Source organism: Camelus bactrianus, chromosome 13, assembly GCF_048773025.1.
Source record: "Camelus bactrianus isolate YW-2024 breed Bactrian camel chromosome 13, ASM4877302v1, whole genome shotgun sequence".
Taxonomy (NCBI): domain Eukaryota; kingdom Metazoa; phylum Chordata; class Mammalia; order Artiodactyla; family Camelidae; genus Camelus; species Camelus bactrianus.
The window spans coordinates 33,873,239-33,889,488 of NC_133551.1; the positions used below are offsets into that span (position 1 = coordinate 33,873,239).

Genomic DNA, 16,250 nt, shown 5'->3' on the forward strand with positions numbered 1-16,250 from the left:
GCTATCACTGGTCTCCAAACCCTGCCAATCCCAAGACATTTCCTAAGCCTAATAATGGGAAAGCCAAGGGTCATGAGAAGTGCTTCCTTAGATGGACTTGAAGGATAGTCAAATTGTATCAGCAAACGTTTGTTTCTGCGTAGGTCACTAAATTACATGTGTATATCTGTAATGTATACATGCTTCAAATTATGAGAATAAACTATAAAATTTAACTGATTTCTACTAAATGGAGGAAACACCAATCCAAATTGATAAAAGGCAATCGTTATAGTCTCAAATACATAAAATATCAAGTTTGAATATACTCAAAATTACCACTATTAGAAAAACTTTCACAAAGGGATTAAAAAGTTCTGGTAAATGGCCTATTAATTGTATATAAAACTGATGAGTTTAAAAAACACAAAGAGGTGCCTGAAAAGTGTTTTCTAGGAGAATGCTACAGCATCTTTCAAACATATGTAAATATGTATATTATAATACATATGTATATAGAATTTTTTCCTATAAATAGTTAGTGACTCTTTTCTTCACAGGCAGTAAAAAAAAATTTTAATTAAAAAAAATTAAATTTAGTACCGTAAGAGTCCAAATTAATGAGATTTCACTATATTAACAATTTTTTAAAATATTATGAGACTATATTAAGCCATTCCCTTTGCATACATATTATAATTTTTCCCCCAAAGTTGACTCAATTCTAAAAACGAGGGAAGTCACTTACAGCAACTATTTGGTCATTCACTTGAATCTGGCCGTTGTGGTATGCAGCACTGCCCGGTATTACACTTTTCACATAAATCCCTGAAGCTTCCCCTAAGGTGCACAAAACACATGGAAAAAAGAAGAAAGCTCTAATTAGGCTTGATTGCAAAATTCACATCAAGAGGTTAATTAGCTAAAGGGGCTGACTGGAGGCTTGATAAATACGATTTTGAACACAAGCGGAGAAATTGATGGATTATTTCAAACTGTCACCATCACAAGTGATCTGAATTTGAAATAATTTGACTGATGCCTATTTTTGAAAAATAATCACTCCAATATAAGCTGAAATTCGGGAAAGCTCATGTTAAGCCCTTTTTTTTTTTTTAGCATTATTTTATTTATTTATTTTTAACATCTTTATTGTGGTATGGTTCCTGTACAGTATACTACACTTGTTTCAAATGTACAATTTGATGAATTTTGATAGATGTCTACACCAATGAAACCACTACCACAATCAAGATAGCTAACATTTCCATCACTCCCCAAAAGGTGCAATTTTTGAATTCCCAATTTATCCCTTCCCACCCCTTTTACCCACTGGGAACAGTAAGTCTATGTCTGTGAGTCTGTTTCTGCTTTGTAGATAAATTCATTTGTGTCCTTTTTTTAAAGATTCCACATATAAGTGATATCACATGGCATTTTTCTTTCTCTTTCTGGCTTACTTCACCTAGAATGACAATCTCCAAATTCATCCATGTTGCTGCAACTGGCATTATTTTATTCCTTTTTATGGCTGAGTAGTATTCCATTGTATATATGTGTGTGTATGTGTGTCTTCTTTATCCAGTCATCTGTTGATGGACATTTGGGTTGTTTCCATGTCTTGGCTATTGTAAATAGTGCTGCCATGAACATAGGGGTGCATGTGACTTTTTGAATTATATTTTCCTCCAGGTTTATGCCCAGGAGTGGTATTGCTGGATCATATGTTAAATCTTAATTCTATTCTCTTGATCCATCTCCCTTCTCATTGCTGACTTGACATAAGCCTTCATCATTTCTCACCAGCACTACGATAAGTGTCCCAATACTTCCTGTCTACATTTAGTTCACTGCTCATGTTAACTTCTCTCTATATATAGTAAAAGTATATAAAAATTGCAACTATATAAAAAGTATGCATACCTATGGGGAAGGACTGGAAAGGAAGTTAGAAAAATCACTGTTCTGGATGATTATACATTTTTATTTTTTAATTTCAAATGAACTTAAACTATTGTCTGTAGAAGGAAAATAAACATCAATGGATTCCTACTGTCTACATAATAAAATGTAAATTTCACAGAATCACATTCAAGGACCTCCATAATTTACTCCAAAATTCTTTTTTCACTTCATCTTCCAACCCCCATCACTCTAACAAAAGTCCAGACACACAAGACTCTTGATGTTCCAACAAAACACCAAGTATTTTCATGATTTTTTCCCTTTTCTAATTTCAGTTTTCCTTCCTATCAACCTCACCCCTTCTATCAAAATCCTTCTCCTTTTCTTGGCCTAGTACAAATGCCCCTTTCTTTGTGAATTCTCCATTTTTCTCTGTCAAAATGAGTCTTTCATCTGCCATATGATGATAGTTTGCTTGCATCCCTGCTAAAACATGTATTTCATTTATCCTCAAATAACTGAGAGTTATTTACATGTTTATCTCCCTCAGTACATTTTTCTTATATTCATTTTTCTACTCCTCCGGACCCAAGCAAAGCAACAGCTCAAAAGTTCCAATGAATGGAATAAAGTGAAAATTATTTTGAAAGACTACATGTTAAAAAGCATACTGAGTTATAAAAAGTTCTAGTTTTTAGATTCACCACTGCTCCCCACCTCCTGTTCAGTCCCAAAAGCTTCTTTTGAGGGTAAAGAAGTAAAATGATTCTTTTCCTTATTCAGTAACAATAAGTTTTCTCAATTTTCTATCAGTTTTTCATTTCATTTTACTCTGCATGTATATTGTTAGGTTCAGAACTAGGTTATATAGTAAGTGAAAACTTAATGTAATAATAGTTCATAAACCACAGTTTAGGAACTTAGACATGATTTCTTTAATCAGACAGCATATTAAAGAGCTACTCAATACAGCTTTTTTGCAACATTATTATACAATCCATACTTAGCTCTTTTGAAATTCATTTAAATTCTGAACCTAAAAATGGTGACACTTGGAAAATCTCAAGGTCTGAAAACAGTTATTTCATTAGGCTAAAATAGCACAAGGTGGTCTGACATGAATTTCATTCAGGACTTTGAATACATTAGCATTTTTAATCTTTCCACCTGCCGTAAATATGCAAAATAATAACTTAAAAAACGAACTCTGATTTTTTAATTTTTAAAAACTAGAACAATTAATAACTCTGACTTTTCATGTTACTAGCAAATATTTGCAAAAAAAGGTTTATTTTTCCTTACTATAATGATTTCTTATCATAAGAGAGTAACTCTTACAGTGAAAGTTCCTGAAGGAGTTGAGGGGATATTATTCAGACATACTTGGGTCATGTATTTATTCTTACAATGTATTCCTTTCACATGAATGAAAAGTAATTCTAATTAAAGTGTTTTCTCTTACTTTTCCAATAATTAAACATAATAGTTAATCCTTTTTGACATTCACAGTATGAAATATATGCAGTAATCATTTTACTTTATCCATGGAAAATGTCATAATATCAGAGTCATAATATTTAAAATGTATCTCAGAAAAAAGGGGAGGTACAATTCAAATGTTACACACTGTGTTGGATAATTGAATTCTTTTGTTAATGGCTATTGAGCCAGCTATAAAACTACTGATATAAAACTGATTCTCTAGTCACTCAGAAGTAACTGGTTGCCATTATAGATTCATGGTTTTATTGTTTAATGTTTAAATTAAAATCTGCAGATATTTAATTTTACTGTCTAGAAACTTTAACATCCTTTATAATTATTTCCAAATATAAAATAGAAATGATTCATTTACCTGTATGAGAGTTTCCAACATAGCCAACAATTCTAATCCCAAGACTCTGTCCATCTTTCTTAATGAGTTCAACATCATAAGTTTCAAAATGAGTACAACTGTCCTGAAAGGAAAAATATAATCTTAATTATATATAAGGTTTAGTTACATAACTGTGTACATAATCAATTTGTGCATGGTTTGTCAGGTATTTTCTAAGCACCTGTGGTACACAGAATTTTAAGATGGTCCCCACAACTTTTGATTCCTGGTGCCATTCCTGGGTTTATGTCATGGAAAAGGGAGATTATCCAGGGGAACCTAATTGAACTAGGCACCCTTGCAAAGCAGAGAGCTTTCTCCTGGTGGTGGCAGAAGGGGAAGTGAAAAAGATTTGAAGCATAAAGACTGGACTTATGGTTTGAAGGAGTGGGTCATGTGAGGAGGAACACAGGGGGCTTTAAGGAGCTGAAAAAGCTCCTTAGCTGACAGCCAGCAAAGAGACATTAGTCCTACAGCTGCAAGGAACTATATTCTGCCAACAAATTTGAATGAACTTGGAAATGGATTATCCCCCAAGCGTCCAGATAAGAGCCCAGCCAGACTGACACCTTGATTTGAGCCTTGTAAGAATCTAAGCAGAGAGCCCAGCCAAGCTCACCCAAACTTCTGACCTACAAAACTATGGACCAACAAAGGTTATTGCTTAAAGCCACTAAATTTGTGGTAATTTGTTACACAACAATAGACAACTATTACAGTCACTTAGAAAAAACTCAGCATAAATTTGTACCTGAAAGTTAGAAATAAATGATATGACTAATCATCATAATAATGATCATGAGCAGAAAGCATTGACATAAAACTTAAAATTGTTACTTGTCTTCTAATTTAAAATATTTCTGTAAAAGAGTAAGGTGTCTAAAAATATATTAACTTGCTTTCAGTTCAAAACATTAGCAACAGAAAGCAAATGACTGATTGCATCAAACTCTCTCCTCACACAGCTACGCTGGTCCCTCACCACAAAGTAGAAGGCTTCAGAGAATCAGAGTAATGGAGGGAAAAGAAAATGGTTCTAACTAGTTTGGAGAAGAAAACAAAAATGATTCTAATATCTCTGACAGTAAACTTCCACTCATATGGTCCAAGAAGGAAAAAGTAAATAACTTTCCAGAAGACATCAAAATGGACCCTCAGATAAATTTGAAAGGCAGCTTCCCACTGCCTTCTCACCATAATCATTTCTCTTTTCTTTCCTCTTCCCCCATCCCCTCGTTTTAAAATTGTTTCTTTCCTCTTGCCATGTTATGTCTTGATTCAGAGCCTGTGAGATGCTTGGAAGGAGCTTGGAGTGGGGTGAGGGAGGGGGAGGGACTGGATGAAGGCAGTCAAAAGGTACAAACTTCCAGTTATAAGATAAATAAGGACTAGGAATGTTATGTACAACATGATAAATGTAATCAATGTATGTTATATACGAAAGCTGTTAACCGAGTAATTCCTAAGAGTTTTCATTACAAGAAAAAAATTTGTTTCTATCTCTTTAATTTTGTATCTATATGAGATGACGGATGTTCACTAAACTTGTGATAATCACTTCCTAATGCATGTAAATTAAATCACTATGCTGTACACCTTATATAGTGCTGTCTGTCAATTATATCTCAGTAAGACTAGAAGAAAGAAAAAGAGCTCAGAATGGACCAGAAAGATTTGAATTCAAATTCCAGCTTTGCAATTTACTTACATACATACAAGTAGGACTGAATCACTTTGCTATACACCAGAAATGAACACAACATTGTAAATCACTTAAACTTCAATAAAAACAGTAAAGAAAAAAGTTAATTGGACTTCTGTTTCCTCATCTATTAAATAGATGATAAGACCTATCTTGCAGAATTCTTGTGCAGAATTCAGATGACCTGGACAATCCCAGGTGCTTGACAATGATTAATAAAGATAATTATTATATAACTATAATGACTATTAATAATCATAATAAATATTACTATTAATGTCTATTCCCTTTGACCAATCTGCTCTCATCAGTGATAACTCTCATACACTGACCAGTATTTACAGTTTCCTTTCCACCATCTGGATGTCTCCTCACCAATCTAATGAAATAGCAATGCAAGTATTGTTATTCTTCAATTTACAGAAGAGTAGCTGAGGCTCAGGAAGGTTGAATGACTTAATCCTGAGAAACAGCTAAAAAGAAAATCAGACTTCTCTAGTGTCTCCAAATCGGGCTCTCCTCTGCTTCACTGTTGAGCGCTGACACACTACTCAAGCCATCTGGCACTTGGAGTGGAAAGTATTTCTAATCTTGCAGTATATCACACGCAGTATTTATTTAAGATGAAAGAATAATTTGCATACTCACAAAACCAGGGCTCCTGTTGTCTACAGCAGGCAGGGCAACAGGTAAGGCTGCAGGAGCAGGGGGGGCTACAGAAATTTCACCAATCGGGTCTCTTGCAACAAGCATCCTGACAGAATTCCCACAGTTTCTTAGCACTTGTGCAACTTGCTCACTGGTCATTCCCTGCACATTTGTGCCACCAATCTTCAAGATGTGGTCTCCTGTCTGGAGTCTTCCATCCTTTAACCCAAGAAAGAAACAAAATTATTTCCAAGAAATCACTGATCTAACTTGGTTAGTTAATAACCGCTCACCAGACTTTCAGTTGTGGCAAAATGGCTGACAAAAAAGCCATCTAAAAATGCTGAATAAAATGTAATATTTTCAATGAATGGCTGAATTGGCAACAAAGATACAGAAGTCCTTGTAAAACAAAAAAAGATATGGGGGAGGGGGCACAAGGGAAGAGTTCAAAAAGAGAAAAGTAACCAGAGTTCTAAAATGGGCATTTGCTTGAGGGTATCACTTCACACCTAATGGCTAGAGCCAGGTGTTAATGGCCAAATATATACGGAAGAGACCCAAAGGACCTAGGCATCAGGAAGGGAAGAAAGTCTTATCAGAAGCTTCCAGCATAAAGCTAGAAACCCTAAGGGGCAGCAAACTCAGTGTCACACTGGAGCAACAGCAAGACATCAGGTAGTTGGAAGAGAATGAGAAAGAGAGAGTAGTAGTCAAAGAAAAGATGACAGCATTTACAGGGGGTCAGCAGTGTAGAGCAACTGCTCTGAGCCAGTGGGAAGGGAAATCACTGGAGGGCTTTGAGCAGAGGGGTGACATTATCTGACTTATTTTTAATAAGACCACTCAAGCCTCTGTGCTGAAAATAAAGCATAGGAGAGAAAACAACAGAAGCAGAGATACTAGTTGGGAGGCTAATGTAATAACCTAAAAAGAGAGAATAATACTTTGGACGCTAGCAGTGGGGGTGTTGAGAAGTGAGATTCTAGATGTATTTTTAATGAACTGTCAACAGGCTCTGCTGATAGCTTCTACATGGGGTGTGAGGGGGAAAAAAGCAATTAAAACTAAGAGTTTTTATCCTAAGCAACTGGAAAGATAGTGTTGCTATTAATTGAGATAAAGAAGGCTACAGAGGAGCTGATGTGGGAGAATAGAAATCAGGAATTCAGTTTTAGCGATGTCTAGTCTGAGATGCCTATTAGTCATTGCAAGTGGAGATACCAGATATGCAGCTGGATACACAAATCTGGAGTTCAGGAGAGAAGTCCAGACTACACATTAAGATTTAGGAGTCACTAGCATGTAGAAGGTGTTCAAAGTCATGATTCAGGATGAGTTTAGAGAAAGGATATGCAATGTTCTATTTCTTAAGCTGGTGATATATACATGGGTGATTATTACTATTATTAGTATTAATTTAAATGTTTTATTTCTTAAACTGGGTTATATGTATATTGGTGATTATTAGTTGTTATTTAAAATGTACACAGATATTGTATATATTTTATGTGTATTTCATACACAAAAATTTAAAACATAATATATCAAAAACTATATCAGTTCAAAATATTTATTATTTCCATTCTACCTTCACTTGTGAAGTTTTTTTTATTTTACTTTTTTCATTTGTGAAATTTTTGAAATAGCTTATCTACCTGCATTTTCACTAAATTTGTTTCATCAGAAAGTTTGAATTCTCTTTACTTATATTTACTACAATATGTTAAAGATTCCAAAATGTAAACATAGCTGGTTATGAAAAATTACACCAGTAGAGCACTTTACAAGTTAAAAATCACTTTTCATACATCATCTCTTTCAATGAAGGACAACTTTAAAATGAGAAAACTGAGATTCGAAAAGGTTGACTGATTTAACCAAGATCACAAAGCTAATAAGTGGCAGACCGAAGCTCAACTCTATTTGTTTCACTGAAGACATGTTCTTATTTAGTCATCTGTCTTATACTTTGACATCTCCAGAGTAACATTAGCAGACAGTAAATTTATTGTTCTTATTCTCCAAGAACTTGCCTATAATTGTCAAAAAGTTTAAATAAAATGAAGATGAAAAATAGGAAGGGAGAAAAGAAAGCCTTAAGACGGAAGTCTATTCCCCTTCCTTTTCTCCAATTTTGCAGAAAACTGAATGAAGGAAGATGTTAGATCAAAATATGAGCAGAAAGCTACGTGCTTTGTTGTGAACTCTGCAGATGGCATTGGAAGCTACTGAAAGCAGAGAAGAGCCATAAAACAGAAATGCAATTCAATTCAGAAACATTTAGAAAGATGAGAAAAGAAATAGATGCAAAGAGGAAATTATCATGGAAAAGGGAATAAAGAATTGCTGGATTTCCACTTTAAGCATTGATAATTTGATACTCTATTTTTAATCAGTGCAACAAACTTGAAATAAAACAAGCAACTACTTAAGAGAAAGCCAGTGTTTATGAGGAAAAATAAGGGTAAAGCTGCCTCCGTGAATCGAACAATTCTTGAACAGAATAATGGCTTGATCACAGTATAAAGAACACGGCGAGTATTTTCATACTTGGCCTAGCCAAAGAAGGGTATTTCACTCTAAGTACATATTTAGTGACTTCCTAGGCACTATTTTTTTTTTTCCTATTTTAGCTCAACTCAATTTATTTTTTTTTCAACTCAATTTAAAATGATGTGGATAATTTGCATCTGTCACTGAAAGTCAAACATTTTCTTCTTCCAGAAGAACAGGTGTTCTAAGGAATTCATAAGTGCAAAAACAATCATCATCAGGTTGATAGGAAAGACACTAAAATGACAGCTAGCTTTTAAAAGTCCAGCAGCCCCAAGCATGGCATTTTATTGCTATTTTCTGATCAACATTCTCCTTTCATAACCTGTCTACTGTGAAGGAAACTAAAAGGCACAGAGTCCTTTTTGTTCTTTAACAGAAATCATAAATCAATGATGGCCAATAAACAGCTATGCCAAGATTCTAGGACATAGCATGCTAATCAAACATTCAAATACAAAAGTTTATTAATCCATAGATTTTCAAGAGAGAAAAAATAAGCATACAGGCAAAGATAGTATGGAAGGCAAAAAATTAAAACAGCTGATGTAACAGGGTAACACTATTACAGTGAAAACACTAACAGCATCATTTATACAGATTTTTTTAAGTAAAAAACTTAAATTCAAATTACCAGTTACTGGCATATATATATATATTTTATAATAAATAAAATATATATATAGTATGTATATTTCTTGACATTTTAAGCCCTCTAATAGGCTGTAGTAGACGATAACATTAATTCAAAAAATATTTGAAAACCTAAAGGAATTCAGGCCTGAGCTACGTTAAGAAATTTGCTTCTCTGTAGAACCAGAAAAGGCACCAAATACTTGCACACTTCAGTAAATGAAATTTTTAACACTTTTGACTCGAGACCATTTCTATCATTGGTCTTTAATCAAAAGGCAACATGTCATTGACAGAAAGTAGTGACTTTATAAAATAAATACTCTTTCTCTCAAGGAAGGTACTAAATATAAGTACATGTATCCTATGCTACTCAAATTCCCAGAGCCCTTGTCAACTGATTTTTAAGGATAAGGGAAATACCAGTTTGTAGACTCACTCAAAGCAAAATTACTGGGAATAACCAACCGTTCAGTGGCCTGGAGCTAGGCCTTGATTATTTGAGACTGAAAATTCCTCAGAGTCTATACCCACCTTCCAATCCTTGGTTGGTTCCATTTAGTATTAAAGGTTACTGGATGGTTAATATGATTCATATTATAATTGCCTGATACCAGAAAGTCAATAATAAATGACAATATTTAAATAGGCTGTGTTCTAAAAGTCACCTTTGGGAGACAATGGGGTAACTCAAGGTACCTGATTTCCCTAGAATTCCTCCAGACCACATGAAAGAGTTTCTGCAAAACAAAGAAGTTTTACACTGCTCATATCAATTCAAAAACAAAAACAAAAAAAAACCAAAAAACCTTCTGGCTGCTATAAGTTTCTGAAATTTTTGCCATAGGTGATCAGAATTCTCAAAAGATGTATGTTTCTGGTATTGTAAATTTTGGAGAGAATCCAAGGATTATAGTAGCTCCCCTTACACAATACCACATAATTTCTCTACCCATGGAATTAAAGCTCTGATCACATTTACTGATTGTTGATTGTAACTAGATCTCAATACTTATTTCTTAAAAACTCATATAAATCAATATTTTTCCATTTCATTTACAACATTAGAGGCAGTGGACAGCAGAGTGACAAGTAAAGACTTTGGAGTCAGACACATACACGTTCCAATCCTGGTTCCACTTTGATCAAGCTGTAGGACCATAGGTCAGTTACTTATCCTACTGAAATCTCAGATTCCTTTTAAGCCAAGTGGAGATACCTTCCTCTCTCACAGAGCTGTGAGCACTAAACTCAATACTACATGTAAAGCTTTAGCCTAGTGCCTTGCTTACCGCAAGTCCTCAAACGCATCCACTTCTGATGCCTCCCTTGGGTGCAGTGATCTCAGTCAAGTGTTCTTTGCCACACCCCTCAACTCTACTCCGTGTTTTAACTATACATATTGACTTACCTGTCACAAAAGGAAATAAAGGGGGCTACTTTATGAAACCCTTTTAAATAAGAAATACTAACTTCCTTTTCTAACTTCTATTAGATAATTTTATCTTCTGAAGAAAGTAGTATTAACCCCTTTAGCAGAATGTAAGTATCACTTTATGTTCAGTCTTGATCTTATCTAACTAATGACCTAAGACATCCATCACTTACATGTGGAATCCAAATCAGAGACACAAATGAGTTTATAAAACAGCAAGACTCACAGACACTGAAAACAAACTTGTGTCTGCCAGTGGGTGAAGGAGGTGGGAAGGGATAAATAGGGAGTTCAAGATTTGCAGATACTAAGTACTACATATAAAATAGACAAACAAGTTTCTACTGTATAGCACAGGGAACTATATTCAACATCTTGTAGTAACCTGTAATGAAAAAGAATATGAAAAGGAGTATGTATGTATGTATGTATACGTATGACTGAAACTTTATGCTGTACACCAGAAATTAACACAAGTAAACTGACTATACTTCAGTAAAAATAAATAAAATGAAATAAGAGTATATTTTAATGAAAAGCAACATTCTCTTTAATAATTTTAAAGCTATGATCAGGCTACATGAGCAACAACTGTTAAGATTTAGCAGCAAAGCATAGAGTCAGGTGAAGAGATTTTATCTGCCATTAGCTGGGCTGAGGGGAAGAGAGAAGTGAATACTGCTCTGACTCCTGTGTTTAGATCCCACTATATTCCCTACAGGAAAGAATCAATAGCTCTGTTGCTCCTAGAGCTGGTTATTCCCTGACGATAGGCTTGACCACGCCTGGACAGGTGTACAGCAGGAAAACGGAAACAGCGGGATCAACTTCGGGTAAGTAGATTTAAGCAGTAAAGCACAGGCTTCAAACAGATGTGGGCTCAATCCTGCCTCTCTCATTTCTTAGTTGCACAGCCTTGGGCAATTTATTAACAGTGTCCATATCTATAATTTGGGAATAAAATGTATACTGTTTTAAGGATTACATGAAAGTAATGTGTATTAGGCAGATAACACTGTCTGGCATAAACACTCGCTTCTCCATTATGTCTCTGACGGGCACACGCCCACCTCCTCCCGATGACCTGAAATAGCGACAGTCCCTTCCAGGAAAGAGTGAAAATCAGAGTTGGGCTTTTACCAACAGTGCCTCAAAGGGATTAATCTGGGAAACTCTGCACATCATATTCTTCTTGTGAAAATTCATAAGGCACATTAGGATATTAATAGCTCAGAAAATTCTTACAGTAAGGAAATCTATTTGATTTTGTTTAAGTTTGTACTTTCTAAATTTATTTGACCCTTTGTTCTTCATAACAACTATTCCACTTTGCATCTTGAAAAATGCTACCCTAGCAAATAAGCCTATGAAAATTGCTAAAGGGAGCTGGGTAGGGGTGGGAAAATATGTCAAAATACTCCACAATATCTCATCTCTCTTTGGACTTCAATGCTTTTCAAAAAACCCTTAAAGGTTATTATTTGTTTTGTGCCAAAGATGTATTCTGAAGACCCATAAAATGACCATTCTCAAAATTTTTGTTCTCAGAACCCTTTTACACTCTTAAAAATAACTGAAGATGGAGGAATGGGGATTACCAAGGGGCACAGGACATCTTTGTGGGTGATGGATATGTTCATTATCTTGACTGTAGTGATAGATGGTTTCATGGTTAAATTTTGTGTGTCACCTTCACTAAGCTATGGTACCCAGTTGTTTGATCCAACACTAGTCTAGAAGTTACTGTGAAGGTATTTTCCAGATGTAATGAACATCTACAATCAGTTGACTAAGGACGTTACCCCTGGTAATGTGGCTGGGCTCCATCTAATCAGTTGAAGATTTTAGAAGCTAAAAGTGAGATTTCCTGGAGAAAAAAAAATTCTGCACGAAGACTGTAACAGAAATCCTGCCAATCTGCCCTAAAAATTTCAGAGTCCAGACTGCAATATCAACTCTTGCCTGAGTTTCCAGTCTGCTGGTCTGCCCCACAGATTTCAGACTTGCCAGTAAACATGTCAAACTGCATATGTGCAATTTATTATGTATCAATTATGTCTCAAAATTTATTGAGAATCTGAGTTTTTGTTTTTGTGGTTCTCTCTGCTGATATCTGTTGATAGCTCCTGAATTGGAAAGTAGCACTAAGAAATTTTTTAAATATTTAAGACATGTAGCATATTAATATATATGTTTTATACATTGATGTATATATTTTTATTTTAAAAAGCTATATTTTCTAAAACAAAAAAATTGTGAGAAGAGTGGTATTTTTAAAGAGATTTTTTTTTCCCACATTTCTTTAATGTCTGGCCTAAAAGAAGACAGCTGAATTTTCATATCTGCTTCAGCATTTAGTGTGTTGAGATATGTTGTTTTGGTTGAGTATATAAAGAAAGTCTGGCCTCAGTCAAATATATAGTTGGAAAATGGAGGAATATTTTAATAGTCCTTCCTTTCAGCCCATTCTTTGATGATTCTTGTCACCAAAATTTGACAAGTGGCAGTTTCTTAAAGATTGTTTGCAATCTGGAATCTGAAACTACATCAGTAAGCTTTCAGATACTGTTTCACTACAATCTATTGCTCAGTCTTAAATTCTGAATGGATTTTTAACCTATTATTTTGTCATGTCTCACACTGGTCTATAGAAAATATTGATTCATAGAGTTATACAGGTCTTCCAAAAATAACATATTTCATTATTCAATATCAAAAAATCATGCTGCTTACGATCACTAATAATCTAATCAGAGAAGGCTGTAAATGTTGGGAATTTTCAATTTTATGGTAAAACACAAATTCTCCAAAATTCTAATTTTTGATTGAAAGTTCAAGTTTTATCATCAGCAACAAATGCTCTCAGCTGTTTCCCTTGAAGTAACAGGCTCACTTCATTCATTTTCAAGGAAATGTCTACCAAATGCTGAAGTCTAAATAATCATAATTTTTCTGTCAGATATTCTTTCAAAACTAAAAATGCTTTTCCAAATTGGTAGTTTGTCAGAGGTGGCGAGGAGGTAGGGAGGGAGCAAAATGAAGAAGGTCAAAAGGTATGCATTTTTAACTATAAAATAAGTAAATCATAGATATAAACTACAGCATGATGACTATAGTTAACAATACTGTATTGTATACTTGAAAGTTGCTAAGAGAGTAGCTCTTAAAAGTTCTTGTCACAAGAAAAAAAAATTAACTTGACTTATTGTGGTGATCATTTCACAGTATATAGAAATATCAAATCATTATGTTGCACACCTGAAACTAAAATAATGTATCTCCAAAAAATTAGATCTCAAAAAAATTCTTGAATTAAAGGAAAAAAATAAAAAAATAAAATAAACTTTAAAAATTTAAATGCTGCTCCATATTAAAAAGTGGCTGGTTTGTCTCATAAATGTTTTTCTTCAAGACAATCACCAGACTTCAGTATATGGCAGAAGTGTTTATATGGGACACCCCACTTCATCCCACAACAGTAGAAAGACACGCACTTAAAGGTCAAATTTTACTCAAATTAGTTTTGTTGCACTTTCTTAAGTGAAACTGGCACTTTTTCCTTTTCTGTGGCAAGCACATGGCAGAGGAGAACACGACGACTCCTACTACAGTTGGCGCCCCTGCCCTGTTTCACACTAAGGGACCAGCAGTTTCAGTCTAGTAGTGCCTGTGCGTCGTCAGTGCAAACGTCAACGTGGTGAAAGGGTTTACATCTCAGCATTATTACGTAAGTTGTTTTGATCTTACAGACCCCCTGCAAGAGATTCAGGGACACTCAGGGGCCCATAGACAAAACTCTGAGAGCCATTTCTCTAAATAAATACTTAGCTGCAGAAAGGAAAATAGGAAAGACAGTAGCTCCACCATTTGTATAAGGGGGAGCAATCTTGATTAGAAATGGGGAGCTGAGGAACTTGCCTCTAAGCTGCATGTGCACAGCAAGTTCATTTTTATTTTATGTTTATTAGATGGGATAAATTTATATGTAACTGGGCATTAATAAGTAAAATTTACATACTTTTCTGATTAGCATGGACAGTTTATATAGTATAAACTCATTATGAAGTAGCTTCATAACCAAATTTCTAAACCACTCTCTAAAAGCTAAATGTAGCATTTAACATTTTCTTCAATGTAAAATTAAGTCAAAACAGTTGGTAAGTTTTAAAACGGCCCACTTTCAGTTTAAACACTGCTAAATAATGAAGGGTAGTATTTTATTTATAATACCAGAAAATTGTAATTATAATGAAATTTACCACATGCAATATTGGAATAAAAGTTTGTAATCACTGTACCATCTGATTTTAACATTTAGGCCCTTGAAAGATACAGTGGGAGAAAACAAAATATATTCAGAATGCAATACTCATGAATGATTCTTTTCAATAAAAAAATACTGTCCTCTGATTGAATCCAGGAGACTGTCAATCACAGGCCAAAAAAATACCCCAAAAATGTTGATTTAGGAGCTTTTTAAAATAAAGCAGAGTGAGTGTATATTAATACTTATTGAGAAAAAAAAAACATTCTTAGCTATACTTAAATTTTGGTTATATAATCATATATCCTAGTAACCCATAATATAAAATTACATTTCAAGCCATATAATTTAAATTGCATACAACCAAAATGAAATCAAAGGTTAACTTACTCGATCTGCTAATCCTCCAGGAACTATAGTCCTCACAACTACACCACTTGATTTTCCTCCAACTATTCCAAAACCTAATCCAGAGCCATCATTAATGAGCTCAACATCTTCAATACGGCCCCAATGAACCTACAAATTAATAGCAAGAACCAAAGTGTTAGTAAAATACATAGATTCTCTGCTTCCCAATACAGTAATTACTAAAGTAACAGATACAAATTTAACATTTGTACAATTAATCAAGTCAACTTTCTAAAGGCTCAGAGATACATACGGTCCCTGCCTTTAAGGATTTTATAATCCAATAGAGAGATAAACTAAAACATAAACAATTAAAATATAAGACAGAATACTGGCTCATAAGACACTGTAGCTTGAAGAGGACAGAAACATGTCGTCTCATTCCTCAGTCCATGCCTGATACCTAGCATAGTGCCCAGCACATAGTAGGAACCAATACGTACGTGTTTATCTGAATTGAAAGAGAATCACAAAGTATTATAAAGATGGGGAGGGGGCAGAGAAAAGAGATCAAATCCAATGAAAAATTATGAATAGCTTCAAGGAAAAGGTAGCAGTTTAATTGCTCTACAGAAAAAAAAAGACACTCAAGCAAAAGGGAAATTTAAGAGCAAAGCTAGGCTCAGATAAGTGGGGAAAATGGAAGTTTTTAGAAGAAGGAATGACAGGAACAAAGCAGTGGTTTAGAAAGACTAATCTGGCAGCAATGTGAAGTATGATACGGTGAGGAGGACACAAAGTGACAAGACTAATTTAGGGAACTCTTATGAAGGAGAGGAAAGGGAAGCCCCAGTGGAGATATGAGCAATAGGGTTATACAAATCAGACTAAGAGACAAAAG

At 34.5% G+C, this 16,250-nt stretch overlaps 1 protein-coding gene across 8 annotated transcripts in view; it reads right to left on the reverse strand.

Annotated features, from left to right (window-relative positions):
• The window catches only part of PATJ (PATJ crumbs cell polarity complex component), a 291,813-nt gene that overhangs the window by 254,741 nt on the left and 20,822 nt on the right, over positions 1–16,250 (reverse strand). For all 8 annotated transcript variants that reach the window (XM_074376367.1, XM_074376369.1, XM_074376370.1 and 5 more), the window contains exons 7-10: positions 15,389–15,517; positions 6,111–6,329; positions 3,740–3,842; positions 728–819 (exon numbers count right to left, since the gene is read on the reverse strand). In XM_074376367.1, the coding sequence (XP_074232468.1) occupies positions 728–819; positions 3,740–3,842; positions 6,111–6,329; positions 15,389–15,517 (543 nt within the window). The remainder of the gene's footprint in view (positions 1–727; positions 820–3,739; positions 3,843–6,110; positions 6,330–15,388; positions 15,518–16,250) is intronic.